The sequence below is a fragment of the Halictus rubicundus genome, chromosome 12 (assembly GCF_050948215.1).
Source record: "Halictus rubicundus isolate RS-2024b chromosome 12, iyHalRubi1_principal, whole genome shotgun sequence".
Classification (NCBI taxonomy): domain Eukaryota; kingdom Metazoa; phylum Arthropoda; class Insecta; order Hymenoptera; family Halictidae; genus Halictus; species Halictus rubicundus.
In genome coordinates this window covers 5,954,224-5,971,422 of record NC_135160.1, presented here as the reverse complement: position 1 = coordinate 5,971,422, position 17,199 = coordinate 5,954,224, and the positions used below count along the sequence as shown (strand labels likewise).

The window sequence follows — 17,199 nt, the reverse complement described above, 5'->3', positions numbered from 1 at the left end:
TATTTTTTGTCTTTCTAATACAGGATTTGTACGTGATGAAATGTGCATTGTATATAGTTTGTAAAACAAACTGTGAAAATGTCAGGAAAACACTTCTTCTCTAAACGCCATAGCCACGTATAGCGGCCATAGAATGAATTCGTACAGTAGTTTAAAACTAATGTTAACACTGACTCAGCGTGAACAATCCTATATGCATGTAGAGTATTATTAGATATTAAATAACAATAAAGCGACACGGTATATTTATCATAAATAAAAGAAATTATAGTATAATGAAGCATTCCGTTTTAACAATTTATACTAAATATAGAAACGAAACAATAATGCGCGAATAGTATATACAAATTTTGCTTCATACCTATTTTCACATTTTTTTTCTTTTTAAGAAGATAAACAATTAACTTAATCATTTCGAGAAACAACAAAAAAAAAAACGCTTTAGATCGCAGATCATACATAATACATCATAACTCAGTATATATAGAATTAATACAAAGATGAATACCATCAATTAATTACCATTATAAATATCATTTACTATCACTTAAGTTAAAGGTATAAAACTAATATTATTACTCTAATAGACAATGACACGACGAACGTGTAGTTTTTACAAAAAGTAGGTTTTTTTTCAAATCATGTCGGTATTTACAACTGCTTCCGTTTGCAAATACGTATCATATAAAAATCTTACATGCGAAACACAAAGAGCAGAAGCTTTTTGTAAAAACCACGTTGCGTTATTTTTTCTCTCTGGTATGTCATAGGCAGGTAATATGTATGTTAGGGACGATCCATGGTGCTACTGGCAACCATTATACTATTCTATGGTCTAGTGCTTTACTTAGTATATATTTTCACATGAGCGTGCTATGTGAAGTAAATATATGCAATACCGTTAACTACAGATGTACGATGACGAATGCTATGCACATGTTGCGTTTCATAGCTTCTCATTTTTAAAAATGTATGATTGTAGATGCAGAAAACACAACCAACAGAAGGATAGACTCGAACAAATCGAATAGAAATTCAAACTGATATTTTGACAGATTAAAAACATCCTTTGTTGTAGTATAAACGCAAAATATCTGCCATTATCACTGTAGGTATAGATTTCGGTTTATATAATCTTGATCTACCTCATAAAAATATATCTATGTTACATTGTTAGGACATCGGTACAACTTTTTCGATATAAAACGATAAAAAACATTCTATCGTAATGAATGAATTTCAGAGCTGCGCTTTTGATTTCAATATAATGACAATTTGGAGTTCCTAATAATAAAAACGAAAAGAGAGTTGTTCTCGTGATTTTTTAAAAAAATACTATTCATCCTATTACGAAAGAAACCGTGATCGTTACCCTACTATATAATCTTGCTTTTTAATGATATTACTTTATTGATTGTATTCCTAACATGATAAAAGTCATTTTGTGAACATCCTATATTGCATAGGTAGATATGCAGATCTTTTTACGGTATGCAATGGCAGACCTCTAAACACAGAAGACTAAGCATTATTGTTAGTTCTTGTAGCAGCTGGTAGTTATAAGAATAATTTTTCGCTTTATATACCAAGTTACATTTATACTTCTTTTTTATCAGGTTGCATCGTGTTAATACCACTAAATGTAAAACCTATGCCTTCACCAGATAGCTTTGATAGAGACAGTTAAACATTTAACTTACAGTACACCTATTGTTATATATGTCAGCAGAAATCATTGATTATATTTATAGTTGAGAATGTGCATGAGACATGAAGTTTCGAGTCACCAAGTTAAATTGTCAATACTAAACTGTGTAAATCTCTGTAAATCTCTGTAAATCTCTGTAAATCCCTGTAAAGCAATGCTAATGTCTTTTACATGGAGAAAACCGGCCGTACCCGATCGTACGAGTATTACTATGGATTTATCAAAAAGCATACGTCACTGTTAAAAAATTTGACAAAAACAATCTGTCTGCATTGTAAAAAACTCTATCAAAGTAGAAATGCGAAATACGACTCGCCTAAAAGGAAAGAGGAACATGATTCTCTACATGAGATTTTTTTCTTAACGAGCAAACCTACCAGATCACTCTTGAAGCTCGATATCATAGCACAAAATTACCTATATGAATATGTAGATAAATATTATCATTGCGTTCCGGCGTAATCGTTAGTTATATAAAAAATTGTCTTTGCTTATAGCTAAAATATTATGATGCCTCGGCTATATAAATATATATGTATATATATATTTATATCATTATCATTATTGTTATTATCATATTATTTTTTTTTTTTCATTAGCGCATAGAATATTTATATATATATACCATTCACAACACAGAGTGCATAGTACGAAGCCGAACTGAATCTGTTCACCCCTAATCAGATTACGTACAAGGGAGGAACAGATCATGAAGCCTCAATGTAACAACGCACAACCAATTTTTATACAACCTGCGTGCACCAAATTGCTTTCTGTCGTCTCTCCTCGTGTTGACGAAAGTAAGACTTTTTTTAACTTACATATTTTGTATTAAGTAGAATCGTTAAGGTATTATGTTTCTGACAACATGAGCTTTACTAATAACCGATGAAAGACTAATAGAGACAAGAATCAATTTCCACAACCATTTCCGTATTTATCACTTCACGAGTGCTTTAAAGAATAGCGAATGAAACAAAAATGTACAAACATACACTTTTCGAGTTATTTTTGTTCGCAAAGAACTTCTTTTGAATTGTTAAAAATAAATATCAAATAATACTGTTTTCTTTTTTTTTTTTTAACAGAAGAAGCCTCTACACTAAGCACTCGTCACATAATTTTTGTTTTGTTAATGAATTTTACACAACGAGAAAATCTGATATGGTGCTACGTGTAAATCGTGGAAAATAACTGTATATTTGTTTGTACAGGAAGAACTCTTATCGAAATCATCAACCTTATTGATTGACTACGTTAATATTTTCCTTCATTTATGTGATTCGTGTAGGATGATATTATGTTTCATTACAAATGAATAATCTCTGAAAAGACTTGTCTCGATGATCGATTATCAAACGTGATCCTATCAAAGATGATATCCAAAATATTTTAACTTATTCTACCTCTCTGCCCTATATTTACTGCTAATACGAATGGAATGATTCACTCAACCGAAATACACGGTGTCCGAAGTGTAATTGCTCGATATCACGGAGACTAATGGATTTTTTGTTCGCTTCTCTTCCTAACACTGTATACTGGAACTTATTCGTTATGGAGTTGTGCTATCTGTTTAAGAATTTCTTTTGATGAAATTTGATTTTACACATTATCAATAATTCAATAGAAGTATTGCATTTTCTTCTTAAGGTGGTGCAAAAGCATGTTGAAGCAATAGACGATGTTCGATCGATCACATGCAAAGTTAAAAGTATGGGAAACAGCGTACTGCTATAAATAACCGTTAACATAGTAGAATTATCTTTACAGTTAGAGTACTATGGTCTTTACAATTGCACATTCTCTGAATCACAGGATTTTCCCTAGAAAGAACATACAACATGTGTGCCTCAATCTCAACGACATTTAAGCTCTCTGTCGGGAAAGAAATGATTAAAATATCGCTTAAAAAAAAAACAAACAAACGCGCACTTACAGCAACAATAAATAAACGATAAATTTTTAGAAAGACACAAAAAAGGAACTTTTTCACCCAACGACTTCTGCACACCTTAAAACGGCAGTAAGCAAGCCTTTTTTATCGTCGTATTCGACAAAAACCTGTTTCAATCGGATGTTTGTATTGCGGACAAAAATCTTACTTTCTGCATGATATTTTCCATTGAAAATTTCATTTTTTTGTCGGTGGTAACGGCTAAAAATAATTGCGTACAAAAGACGTTTCGATTTTCATGCAGAATGTAAGATGAATGCATTGTTCGACGTTACGATTAAATGTTTGCGAGTGACTTCAGTTTCCACAAAAAACGATTCTTTTTGTTTGTTCTTAGAATTACAGTCTTACTAAGAATATTCCTTTTGGCTTACAGGAGTTCGTTTACTTTAAGCTCGACCAATGAGCAATAACATTATCGAATTTCAGTGTTGGAACATCCTGGTAAACTTCCTCAAAAATGTGCTACTCCGTTTTCACAAAACCTAGCAGAGTCTTACGTACGCATTTTGAACACTTTACATTGTATTGTAAGTGAAAAATTTAACTTCTTCCTTCGCGCGTGCGAACGACTTACACGCTCAGAGCGTACAAATCCTATCATTCCTTGACAGTACTGATTCCAAACACGAACAGGTTTTTAGGTGTCCGCGATGATGGTATAAGTTTCATCGCTTACCTGATCTCTCTATATATAGTGCTGTCATCGATATACACCAATGGTTTATTCGAGGCCATTGTTTGCGATAATTCTCGGTATTACTTACGTTTAAGGTGACACATAAATTGTGCTCAAGCCACTTGTTAATAAAAAAAGCCACAAAAAACCTAAGTATTTATAATTACTAGAGTCGCCTAGGTTGCACGACGCTGTTATTGTTCAGACGCGTGGTGGTTTGGTTGTTGAAGTTCTCGTCTTGCGGAATGTGCTCTGTTCTTTCATCGAAAAATCCTGGATTCAGAATGATGTTGGGGACCAGCTCAATCACTTCCTGCTCCTCCAGCTGCGCTGCAATTCGGGAACGGAGATTAATTTTCATTGGTCTAGGCCACGAGTTATATTAGCTTCTACCCTCTCCCTTTACCAATATTTTGCTGGGCTACATATATTACATATATAGACACATTTGGAAATATATATATATATATATATATTATATACATCAACGAATCAAATTTTGTAAGTTAACATTACAGTTCATTCTGTACAGTGAACGCATTGTTTACCCAGCAAATGTATGTGCTACCTTTGACCTATATTTTGTACAGTCAAAGATTCACTAATAGCACATAATATTATCTAGGCCATAATGCTCTATCACTATTACAATACTTTCTATTCATTGCACTAATCATTCTGCATACAAAAATTTTATACAAACCACCAAAGCTTAATAATCAGACACGTAAAGTATCTTACAAAAAAGAAGTAGTAAGAAGTAGTAGGACAAACGAAGTTCGTTAGTAAACAAGTAGATAGTAAGTTTGGTGGCTGATGAAGTCTATTCGTAAGAGATTCAGGTATCATTCCTATGAGGAGTGTAAAAGGTGCTACTGTCAGGCAAACTGTATAGAAAAAGGTAAAAACATGTTACTGATTAATTTTAGTGCCTTATGTTGTAAATGTGTTCGGTGCAGAAGTTAAGAGAGTGTTATTGTTAAACTGGTACATGATATGGAAGATTCATAATAAGATGCTAGTAAGTTTTATAAAAGTTAAAATACTAGGAGAATTTGTTAAATACTAATAAAATTTGCAGAGCGCTTGCAGTAGGGAAATATCAGTGGAAGATAATTGGTTCTGTATTAGAATAGCACTAAATTGATTGAAAGGAGAATGGCTGATGTAAAGAAAAAGCTAGAGATCAGGGCCATAGATAAGTCAAGTGGTTAGTGATGCTATCGTTTCTGCTGCAGATCTTCTCCACTAGATAGAATGCATTACACACGTTTGCACTTGCTCGTGGATTTAAACAACGTTACAATGAATTATTCTATTGTATCGACTTTAGTCGTGCGGAAGACAGTGAGTTTCCTCAGCAGAAATAAATAGCATGAAAGAGAAAGAGTAGAAGCAAAAGCTCTTAGATAAAGTTACCAGGAAATGCTTACAGGGTACTTTGCACTCACGATAGAGGAGGTAACAAGTACCTATACCAAGAATCATAAGTGTACCCATAACTATGCCTACCGCTGCCACCCAGACACGAGTGTCAAAATTTTCTACACCCGATAAGAGATGTCTTGCAAGTTCTGAAATAATCGTCAATTATGAATAATGATACATTCTGTACATGCAGAGTTCGTACTCTGTGACAATCGCCAAACGCTAATTTTGTACCTAATTCCTCGATACTGTGATGCGTGTGACCTTCGACCTCGACGATTTCTCCTCTCCCCAGCTGATTGGTTGCCCACACTCGGAACGAATACGTCGTGTTTGGCACCAAGTGATAAACATCAATTTGCCTCTATAAAATCATTGGTCCAAGTCAAATTAATTAACAATCAGTATTATTGGGGGCTAAAAAAAAATCTCGTGGAAAGAATGCGGGAAGGCACGCCCCGAGTCACACGTATTTTCGGTCCTAGCGAAATATTAGCTAAGAGGTCACACATACTAGACAGCATGTGCCGTCAAAGCCTAAACATTGGGACTATGGAAGCATCAATGTGGCATCACAGGAGACTTCTTTTTAGCTCCCAATAATACCCATAAAACGAATACTTTGTTTTTAGAGAGAGACAGAGTAAATTACAGAATTTGGTGGAATGTGCGTTGGAACAATAGGCGTCCAGTCTTCTGGTTCTTCACCCACATTCGGTTTAAGACGATATTCGGCAGTGAAATCTATAATAGGATAACCACCTGTGCCAGCTACTTCCCAAAGAATATTTGCCAATATCGTGGATGGTTTTACCCATACGTTATGTAAAGCTGGAGGAGGAGCTGAAGTACAAGATAAAAATGATGATATCGGTATGGAAATTAATTTAACACTTTACGGCCCAATGATTTCGATTATTATAATCTTTACATAAACTGAGGTATCTAAGGATGTTTAAAACACATATTCCACCATCAAAACACGAGTATACTCGTGACTGGTCCGTAAAGTGTCGAAGATGTTGTTGGAAGTTTAACGACTCACTTCTAACTTCTACATTAATCCTAGTCTTGACAGCATCGTGATCATCGTCTAAGGTGCATGAGTACTTCCCAGCATCATCCGTACTAACATTGATAAGTTCCAAAGCTCCATTAGACTCAACCTTTAATCGTCCAATTTGTTCATCCTCGCGTCCCTCTCTTATCCACAACACACCAACAGATTCGCCTGACTGTGGTGGTGCATCTTCTTCTGCACAAGGTACAGTCAAGTTCTGACCAACGTCTACAGCGACAAAATGCACTGGCACCAAAGTCACTGCTTCCTGCCATGCTGAAGATCACAACAAGTCCTTCAGCTACCATAATTGTACATATTACACACATACAGAGAGTATATTAAAAATCACAATAATCGACATCGTTAACATTGCAATCTTTCTACCAAGTAAAAAACAATTATTTACAAATTTCATACAAAAAATTTCACATTAAAAAATCTACGTGGTCTGAAACTTCTTCAATTATTGTCTAAAATTTTTTAAAATGTTTCTGAGTCGTCAACATACTAAAAAGCCAGTATACATTAGCATGATACAAACAACGTGTAAACTTGTATCTGTCAATTTATTTTTTTTGCCGAAAACATGTGTTCGGCAGAAATCGTTTCGAATGACAGGCAGGTCGATCGAAACGTTCGTATGTTTACGACGCGCGGGGTACGGTTTTGCATAAACAAACTATACATCCTGTACACAAATTAATCGTCTACATATACATACAGGAGCGACATGCGTTTGATAGATCGAGTATGAAAATATAGAATCAACGTTTCTGCCGATCAATGGACTCGCCGGAAGGCGCTCGAGCGAGGATCTCGGCGGGTGTCGGACCGCGGAGAAAACAAGATACTTAGTGAAATTTGCATAACTCGACCCTGAATCGTAACGATCGTGTGCTGTTCGGCCCGATTTGCACGGTGTGCACGTATACAGGCGCAGCACGGAACGGTCTCGGTGTGTGTCACATTGATCGGCAGGTGTGCTAGCACGGTTGCGAGAAGCGAGCGGATTTCTCTCTGTCTCGCTTTCGGTCTCTCGGTTGCTCACCTGCCAGGAAGAGTATCAGCGTGAGGATTCTATGCCCAGCCATTCTGCCATATTAGACGGTCTCGCGTGGATGTAGACGGAGGCTTGTTAAGGATCCCGTCGCGGCCGCATCTTTTCCCCGATCGATCCTATTTTCCGCTTTCAAGAGAGCCACGGTACGCGGGAGCTGTCAAACTCATCACGCTTCGCGGAACACCGCCCGTCCGGCGCTCTTTGGATTTTATTGAGTTGCCGGGGCCGCACTCTTGCGGCGACGCTGCGAACACAATCCGAAAACAGGGCCTGCAACCCCACCGAAAACAAACGTAACAGCTGTTCCGATCTAGAACGTCATCTTGCACATTTCGAAATTTTTCTAAAGAAATCAGACCGCCTGCACTGTTTTCTAGAGGAGAAGTCCGATAATGTGACATTCAATAATGCGATGTACGCGTTGCCTTATCCACAGTCGCCCCTACAGACTTCGGGGCCCGCGGCAAACTCGGTCCTGACAAAAACCACTGTATGTATATACCTATATACAGGTTGTCCCAAAATGTACTTTCTTGAAATGTACGACTCCTCGGCTTATTTGAAGAAACTTTTCCTTTGCGAGAACGTTTTGCGCGGTTTTGATGAGGAGTTATTAACGAAAAACCAATGGACCAATCAGAGCACGGCTACAGCGGACAGATTCCGACTTGGCCAATGCCAATGCCATGTTTAGCGGGAACTGTCGCCGAACCGGAATTCGTCTGCTGTAGCCGCGCTCTGATTGGTGCATGTTTCTCGCCGAGGAAAATATTTTTCGCCAGGAATCACCTCTTTGAACGATGTACAACATTTTTTGGACACCCTGTATAACACAAGGTTTACGGAGCACTAAAAGCGACTTTTACTTTACTTTATAAAAATAACGCAAATATGTCTAACCAGATTTTTTTGGACATATTTTTAAGGAGTGCTCTAAGAAATCGATTTTTTTCAAGATTCTAGACACGCCAAATTGCATTACAATCATAAAGAATCGGAAGATTTTATAGCCTTCTATGCAGGATGTGGACGGAATTTTTACCTCAGGAGCGTATGAGGGATAATTGACAACATGAACACGATCGTGTTTGAAATCTTAATTTCTGTCTCGTTTTAAATGCAAATCATCATTTCTGTTTAATTTATTAAAACAGTGACCATAATTTTTAATATTGTACGAGTCATATATTATATATTATTTTTTAAATTCAATACCATCGGTTTCCAGAGACTAACACAGCGTTGAACGTGTTAACCGATTGCGATATTCAATAATGACATATAAAATAATACAAAATTCATTCTATAAGAAAATACAATACTGGTATTGATATAATAACAATATGATTCTAACAATGGCTAAATGAACTCTTCGATGATTTTGCCTTTTGGATAAAGTTTATATTCATGCGCCACTATCGAAATTCAATTTTATCCCGCTAGATTGAGACGTCACACCGCGACCCTGCGAATCCGATCAGAAATCAGGGCCTGCAACCGCAGCGAAAACAAACGTAACAGCTGTTCGGGTTATGGCACGCGTTTTCTCGTGACAACGAATTCGTTGCGTCGAATATCAAACGAACGTTCGAAGTAGGAGAGGGAGAGAGAGATGTTCGATCGACAGCCCCGATATCGACGTACTCGAAATCGTCGATTAATCCCGACAACTCGACAAGTTTAGAAATGACTAGTTACCTTGTTAAATTGGATCACTGCACACGCGGGAACAAGTGCATCGATACTCGCACCGTAGAACTGGTTGAATCTGCTTTACTGATTGAGGAAGAGCCGTTCTACGTCCTTTTTCTCTCTCGCTCTCTCTGTCACTCTTGCTCTCTTTGTGTGTCTGGCTATCTCTGTCAGGATTAACTAGACAAAAACGATAGACACCTCGCAATGGGATAATCGCGGTAGTTGCGTATGATTGCTGTCGCGCGCGCATGTGTTTGTGTGTGTGTGCGTGCGTACGTGAAACACCATTGTACCAGAGAACCAAGGAAACAAAGAGGACTTGATTGAATCCTGACGGCGAATTGGTATGTACATATGTTTGTGCATGCACGGGAACAACGTAACCGTGATCAATTTGTTTTTTTCAAACAATTTAGCAGTCAGATCTATTGCCAACTACGTACTTCCGGTTATACAAAAACGCCGGTCAGATGCTGGAGATTATCTATTTTCATGCATCGAACATCCTGGTTTTATGTAACTATTCGGATAGTCCTTTTGTCCGCTACGAACATTTTCCACGGGAAATTGTACAGTGGACCGCGAAAGTGTTCCTGCACGCGTACGACATCAATTTAGTTTGATCTCATTGATTTTTGTACGGTGTTGTTACACCTGGCCGAAGTAGAATTCTTAGCCGAGAATTTTACTATAATTACGTTAAACAATTAAAAGAGCAAGGCAATCTTATTAAATAATCTCTTTTCTTGTGGTCGATTATTTATGCGAGCTACTACGTGCATGTACAGTAAGGGAAAAAAGTATGTGTATGTTGTGCCGGTGACGTTTGTCAATCAACGATACTATTTTATTATACATAAACGCTAAGTTTAGAGTTACTATTATTATTAGATTATACGTTAATAGAAAATTGCGTTCTCATAGGATCGTCTGATAGAGTCAACATTTAGTTTAACCGTTGTATTAAAAACAGTATCGAAAGCGAGAGACATCATGCTACATACGTAGTCACGTTGTACGTGTCACTATGTGAAATGTCATTCTTCGTTCTGGAAAATTAATATTTGACTCTCATGTGTACTCAAAAGCCGTTAATTTCTTTGAATGCTCGACGGTGCTTTAGAAGTGTGCAGTTAGCCTAGAGCGCGTCGCCATAGCGTCGACATAGTCGTCAATGTCACAAATCTGTTGAAATAGCAGTGATCTTCCTAGGATTCATCATTTCGCGGCTATTTTTATTGCAGCGTCCCTTTTGCAATTATTTGCATTCGTTATCGTGTTAATGCGACAATCGAGATAAGAACATGGTGAGTAGATTGCGGCTTTTATCACAGCACGACAAAAGCTGAAAGACAGCATACGATTTCATAAAACTCAGAGATTACTGTTTTATTATTGTCAACGTATCGCGATGGTTAAAAACGGAAATACATTTCCAATTACCCCCAGCATCTCGCAATTGACGCAGAAAATTTTTATCTCGGTACATTCCTTTTTTGCCACTTGATAGAAAATTGTTTGATCGTTAGTTCAAGATGCAGTTCAAGGTTAGCGGAGGATGAATCAAACTGTCATTGAAAAATCAGGGGAGAAAGATTGCGATAATAAATGTTTGCAGTGAAGGATATAAATTCATCGAGATGACGGTTCATTTTCATTGTAATGTGTCATTATTCGAGGGGGGTTTCGAGGACCCCGCTGTGCACCTGACGTTCTGCCCGCCATTCTCCATCTTCGTCTATATGACGCAACTAGTGACGTCAACCAATTGGAAGATCGATCGAATTCGAACTTCGTGGTGCAAACTTTTACTTTTACGACGGTTTTGGTTACGACTGTTTAGACAATTAAAGATTATTTGCCGACAAGCAAAATTGCTGGATCATGCCAATCATTCGAGTACGAGCACCGCAGATTAACGCGTCGACTGCCGAACGAATTTCGAAGAACTTTGAAACTGTAATGTGTGTAGGAATAAAGCCGGCTGACTGGGTACGCAAATATTTATTGGCAATATAAAATATAATTCACAACCCGTTGACACTGCTATTTATTTTATTTTCACACACGACTTTTTTTACACCAAACACACCTAGGCAATCACAATCACGACTCTAATCCTAAACTTTACTGACTCGACTATGATTATTTCGACAAAACCCGACTATACGACTTTCACCCTCTATTTCTATCGTTACTCTGCCCCCGATGCCCGTCTGCCCTGCTTTGTAGCGTTCGTCTTATTTGTTTACTGCCCGGGGCAATGGCCGCTTGTCCTAGGCGCGATTCGTCCTAGCGTTTTTCGAGCGATCGTCAAAACATCGCACCCCTTGCGCTGTTTTGCCGCTCGCTCAGGTGATTCGCACCGCGAAGGTTGCGGGGCAACGCCTGCTACCTTTAACACTAGGTTTACGGAGCATTAAAAGTGAGTATTTTACATTACTTTATAAAAATAAGAAGAATGTGTCTATCCAAGTTTTCAGCCATTTTTTAAATAATATATACCTAAGGAAATAAGTTTGTTGAGTAATTCCACGTAGATGGATCTTCACAATCTCAAAATAAAAATATTAGAACCCGTCATTTTGACGAGTTCCGTAAACCTAGTGTTAAACATTCGGCGGCTCTCGCGTCCCCGCCGCTCGCCCTTCATCCATCCACACACACACATCCATCCATCCATCTCACATGTGTTCTATAAAATGATTGAATACGTCACCGCCTATATTTATTTTGTACAAACATTCATTGCTCCGCAATGTTTAGTATTGTCGTTTAGCAATTGTACTTTATTTTGAAGGAAATCGAAAGTCAGTGCAGACACCACCCTCCGCCATTTGTCAGGAAAGGAGGCGGGAAGGGTATTTGAATTTAAACTACTGATCTCTATGCAAATATAGAGTTCCCATGCAGATATAGATACTTTGCACAGTTACATAACGAATGGTTACTATGCAAAGCATATTATGCATTCTAAACGTTGCAAATGCGTAACAGTCACAATATAGTTATGAATTCATTGAAAGAAACTATGTATTACATAGTATAAACGTTGTAACGTAACTAATTGCAGCGCGGTTACACGATACATACCGGTAAATTGTCTGCCGGTCACCACCGGTGACCTCTTTTGCTGTTAATGCGATAATTCGATTTATTCTCATCTGACTCGAACGATTTAACTAATTACTGCGCGGTCACGGACGATTGACTGCCGGTCACCGGTGACCTCCGTGAAAACCAATGTGTGAATTTGATTCGTTTCACCTAGCTGGTACAATTTAATTATTTATGTCGCGGTCACTGACGAGATACTGTCGGTCACCGGTGACCTCCATGGCAAAGAACGTATTAACTCGATTCGTTTTACCTGTCTCGACAACTCACTTCCATCAGGTTACCCGCCGGTCACCGGTGACCCCGTTGTCAGCGAACGCGTTAATTCGATTCGTTTTTACCTGGCGCGTTGCTCGTTAAGCTTATTGCTCATTAAGCAACCCGGGGAGACTTCTGCCCGAGAATAGAGTCCACAATGCACCTCAATGTCAGCGTAACGCGCTCCGCCGATAATGAACTGTAAAAGCAGTTAACGCGAGGCAGTCATACGATAGCGCGTAATCAGGGTAATGTAATCCTCTTATAGAATTTGTACCGAGTCAATATCGGCGGGTTCGGCGAACCCTCGCGGCTATTAGTCCCGGAAAACCGTGTCTAAAAATAATTTATCGATACCTCGTTACTTGTACGTGTCTGTACGTGCGTCTTTTTCTCGTACGAGAAACAACGACGCTGTACTTCGTCCAGCGGGTCGGGTCAGTGAAGATGAACAAATGCACGTGGTAGTTAGCCGAGTGTCGTAGCATCGAAACGACGCAAGTACAGTGTTTCGCGAATGCAGTAGTGCACGGTTGAATTTACATCAGTTCAAGAACCAGCAGTTAAATTATCGCGAGCCGAACATCTTTGACAAGAACTGATTCGACTACTATCGTACACAGTATTGCACGCTTGAGCATCGGCAGTCGGGACCGAATGCGGACACTTAAGTGGGGAGGTGACTTTAACTTCAAGGAAGGGGAGGGGATCATCACCTGGCACGTATCAAGTTCCTAAATTTCATTTTCTCGACCGCCCAGATCGGAATTCTCGCACTTTTATCTCGTCCGTCACCTTTCCGCCGCGCATTGAAACCGAGAATCGCTCCAGTTCAAACGCGTGGAAACACTGTGAGCATGATACGGTTTACCGGCCGCGAACAGAGGACAGATAAATAGGGCTGCTGCTCGTGCCTGACATTTTGGTACCTGGAACAACAGAGGCGAAAATATGTCTCGTGCAGACGCAATTCGCGGGGGCGGCGACGCGGCAAAGTAAATTGGGTCTTGATCCAATCTTTTGACCTATCAACGATACTCGGCGGTTCGGAATGTAAACGCGCCGCAACATTTTCAAAGAACCGGCTCTCGCTCCAGTTTCAAGGAATTTATCGATCCCGGAAGACTGCGTCTACATGATCCACGACTCATAATAAGGCGATTTGTACCCGTCCGGTATCCGTCATATTCTCGCAGGAATTCGTTTTACGAATTCGCCCCCGTGGACGAAGAATTCTTATGAAAATATGCCATTAATAAATCCTCAATAATAAAAATAGAGAAAAATGTTTAGGGCTTGTGAAGCTAGACGCGAATTTAGCGAATACAGCATATTGAAACTCCGTATGATTCATGACGCTTCTAAAGTCACTTCTACGCTATAATTGTTATACAAATGAGCAGTGTACATTCGAATGACTATGTCCATACCAGCTTGTTGACTGCGAGAGGTTCTTCTTCCATGCCGAACGGCAAATTGCTAATATTTTTAACCGAGCATATCGCTCCCGTACACAGCGTAGTACCAAAGTGCACGATAAAGTACATAATGTCACCGTGATGGCTCTTAACGGGAACCCATTACCAAAAAACATTTTTCTCACAAGCTCGTCATCGTACATCGTGTTGCGTCGCCGTGTAAAAACGAAACGCGACTGGCGGAGTAGGAAAATACACATTCGAGCACATGAACAAGGCAAAAAATTAAACATTCAGCCGCTATCGCGACGAAGTAAAGACGCTGTCGTAAAAGTTAGGGTCCGTGACTCGTAAAAAGCAAATTGCTCGAGAGAAGAAGGACTTTCGGATGCTCCGTTGGCGACGAGGACGCGGAGGATAGATTCGATGAGATCCGCTAACGTGATTTCGAGTCTTTGTATCCGTCGTCCAATTACATTTAAATTGGAGCATTTGCTGAAAAGGAAATGGGGGGGGGGGGGGGGAGAAAAAAAGTTTCTATCGACCTAGTTTCGTTGCTTCGCCCCGAGTCCCTAATTTGGTTGGGAGCCGAAGGATTTCCGTGGAACTTTCCAATTAATCCCTGACCACTTCGAATGGGAGAGAAAAGGAGGATTGCGAGACTATTCCCGGGGAAGTTAGTACTCGCGTATTCCTTTTTTCCTCGTTTTTTTTCGGAGGCCTTTCGCTGTTGGACCTACGCGAATTTCGGATGTTTGGCTGCCGGAGAGGATGGCTGTGTAGATACCTAAAGGCGTCTAGGCCACGAGGGTGGAAACTTCGACCCGTCCTCTCGAAATGTCAAAGGTTACCGCGCAAGGCGCATCGACGTATCCTCGTTTTCCAGGAACCCAGACGAGACTCGTCGATCCTATTGTTCCTGTCCTATCGTCGGCGAATAATTATCGTCGCGTTCTTTCCGCGTCGTTTAATCGCTCGGCGTGCCTCGATGCCTCGAGGGCCACGCGTTTCTCAAAAAGTAGGGTTCAGTATAAAGATCGAGAGATTAGTAGGCTCTCACCCCTTGTCCTACAATACTCTATTTATTCTATTTGATTCTATTTTTCTATTCGTTATAACGCCATGCCTCTTGGCTTTAGCTAGGACTCCCTTCTCCGCTCTACTAAAATTTTGTATAATTTTCTGTTTTCGTTGTCGCACATATTATCTTCATTTCTATCTTTAACACGATAGATAACAATCGTTTGCGATGAAAGTCAACTTTGACGAAATTGTTGTTCGAAAAATTCTCAGTGACCTCATCGACCACTTTTGACGATGCATTTGAAGAGTTCAAGGATATTGTTGCGTCGCTCTCAATTTATTGAAATTATTCGAAGAGGGAATAGATTTTACTGAACTCCTGTTTCGTACAATTTGATGCAGAAAGTTTGTATTTTGCATAGAGGTCCGCAGTCTTAATGGCTAGACTGCGGATTTGATGCATTCACGACAAAAATGGCTTAGTCAAAATACGAAACCGTAAAGACATTAGAATAATTGACCGATGTCTGTCACGTTATTCTCGAGTCATTGAAATTATTCAACGAGGAAATATGTACACCTTCGTTCAACTTCTGTTTCTTGCAACTGACTTGAACAACTTTTATTTTGCATAAAGACTGGCAGTTTGCTAACGACTTGACTGCCGGAGATCCGAATGTCGTCGGGAATCATCGAGTGACCTCTGGCCGAGCCCGGAGTGCTCCATTAATTCCCATAAACTGCAGAAACATGGTTCTACTTTGTTTGATCCACAAACATTTGCAGGCTTGCGTGCACTCGATAACGTAACCGCTCGGAATCCGCGAATCGCTCGGAGATTAATTACTCTGTTTTCATTCAGCTCGGCCGCGCAATCGAATATCATCAAGGAAGTGGTTCCTCCGGGAATTAATGCCCCGCCATCGCGGCGGTTTCCGTGTAGCGAAACACACGCCGCAGTCAACTATTTTCGATCTTTCATCGGGGAGACGACGATCGTCCTTTTGTCCTCTGCGGTGTATTTAATTGTTCCCCGGTCTCGTCGTTCCGTTCAGATGGTATTTACGGACGCGCGACCGTATTCCTTGAACTTCAAGTCTCCGAGAACGGTCGTAAAATTTTTAAAACGAACGGGAGAGAGGAAATTGCTCGGGGAATGTCAAAGGAGCTCCATCGAAAGCTCGGAACTTTACGGGAGGATGGATGTATCGGCAAAAATGGATCTCTCGAGTCCTTCCTACGGCATTAAATGATTGCTGGTGCTTCTTCGATGCGTGTATGCTTCCCTCCGTCGAAAATTGCTATAGCTTTCGACCGGCGGAATGTCGCCTGAACAGGCTAACCATTGAAACAGGCTGCCGTAATTTTTAACTTTTTTTTGCCGCTCCTGGGTTATTGGAACGAGATCCGTCTCGTTTACCGCGAGCAAACGTCATTTTTATCGATTCTTAATTGCCGCAATAAATCGTACTTCAAGGACCGTAAATATTTGGAAAGTTATTCCCCGCCTGGTCGGGGGAAAAAAAGCCGGGGATCATAATTTAAAGAGAACCGTTCGATACTATTCTGTTTTTTTTTTAAAGCTCTCTCTCTCTCTCCGTGAAAGACAGAGTCGTTCCTTTTTCATGAAACAAATTCAGTCGGCCGTCGAGAACGCGTGGAAATTACCGAATGACGTGAAACAACAATTGCGCTCTAACAATAGAGCCGGAGGAATGGAGTAGAAGTCGAGAATAGGCTGTCGATGGAGTTGGTTCGATAAGTGCTTCAACCGAGCAAACTGGGTTCGGACA

The 17,199-nt window shown here is 39.7% G+C and overlaps 2 protein-coding genes across 4 annotated transcripts in view; one reads left to right on the top strand and one right to left on the bottom strand.

Moving 5' to 3' along the window:
* Window positions 1-222: 222 nt before the first annotated feature.
* LOC143359933 (contactin-1) lies at window positions 223-9,740 on the bottom strand. 3 transcript variants are annotated; one of them, XM_076798333.1, is made up of 7 exons: window positions 9,594-9,740; window positions 7,884-8,139; window positions 6,818-7,108; window positions 6,425-6,615; window positions 6,007-6,136; window positions 5,778-5,918; window positions 223-4,674 (listed from the first exon to the last, which is right to left on the bottom strand). In XM_076798333.1, exons 2-7 carry the CDS (start codon window positions 7,924-7,926, stop codon window positions 4,511-4,513), a joined length of 960 nt encoding a protein of 319 aa, XP_076654448.1. In that variant the 5' UTR covers window positions 7,927-8,139; window positions 9,594-9,740; the 3' UTR covers window positions 223-4,510. The 3 variants fall into 3 exon arrangements, with proteins under 3 accessions (XP_076654448.1, XP_076654447.1, XP_076654449.1); XM_076798332.1 differs by having other exon boundaries at window positions 7,884-8,165; window positions 9,594-9,725; XM_076798334.1 differs by having other exon boundaries at window positions 4,515-4,669; window positions 7,884-8,165; window positions 9,594-9,731.
* A 65-nt stretch (window positions 9,741-9,805) lies between these two features.
* Window positions 9,806-17,199, top strand: part of Rdgb (retinal degeneration B) — a 35,771-nt gene continuing 28,377 nt past the window's right edge. Inside the window, exon 1 of the mRNA XM_076798304.1 lies at window positions 9,806-9,934. The gene's annotated coding sequence lies outside the window, so the exon portion shown is untranslated. The remainder of the gene's footprint in view (window positions 9,935-17,199) is intronic.

Coding starts and splice junctions, on each gene's coding strand:
- LOC143359933 (XM_076798333.1), bottom strand. CDS start 7,926: ATGGCTGGGCATAGAATCCTCACGCTGATACTCTTCCTGGCAG. Junction 6,616..6,817: donor GATTAATGTAGAAGTTAGAA/GTGAGTCGTTAA, acceptor CTTGTACTTCAG/CTCCTCCTCCAGCTTTACAT. Junction 5,919..6,006: donor TCACAGTATCGAGGAATTAG/GTACAAAATTAG, acceptor CGATTATTTCAG/AACTTGCAAGACATCTCTTA.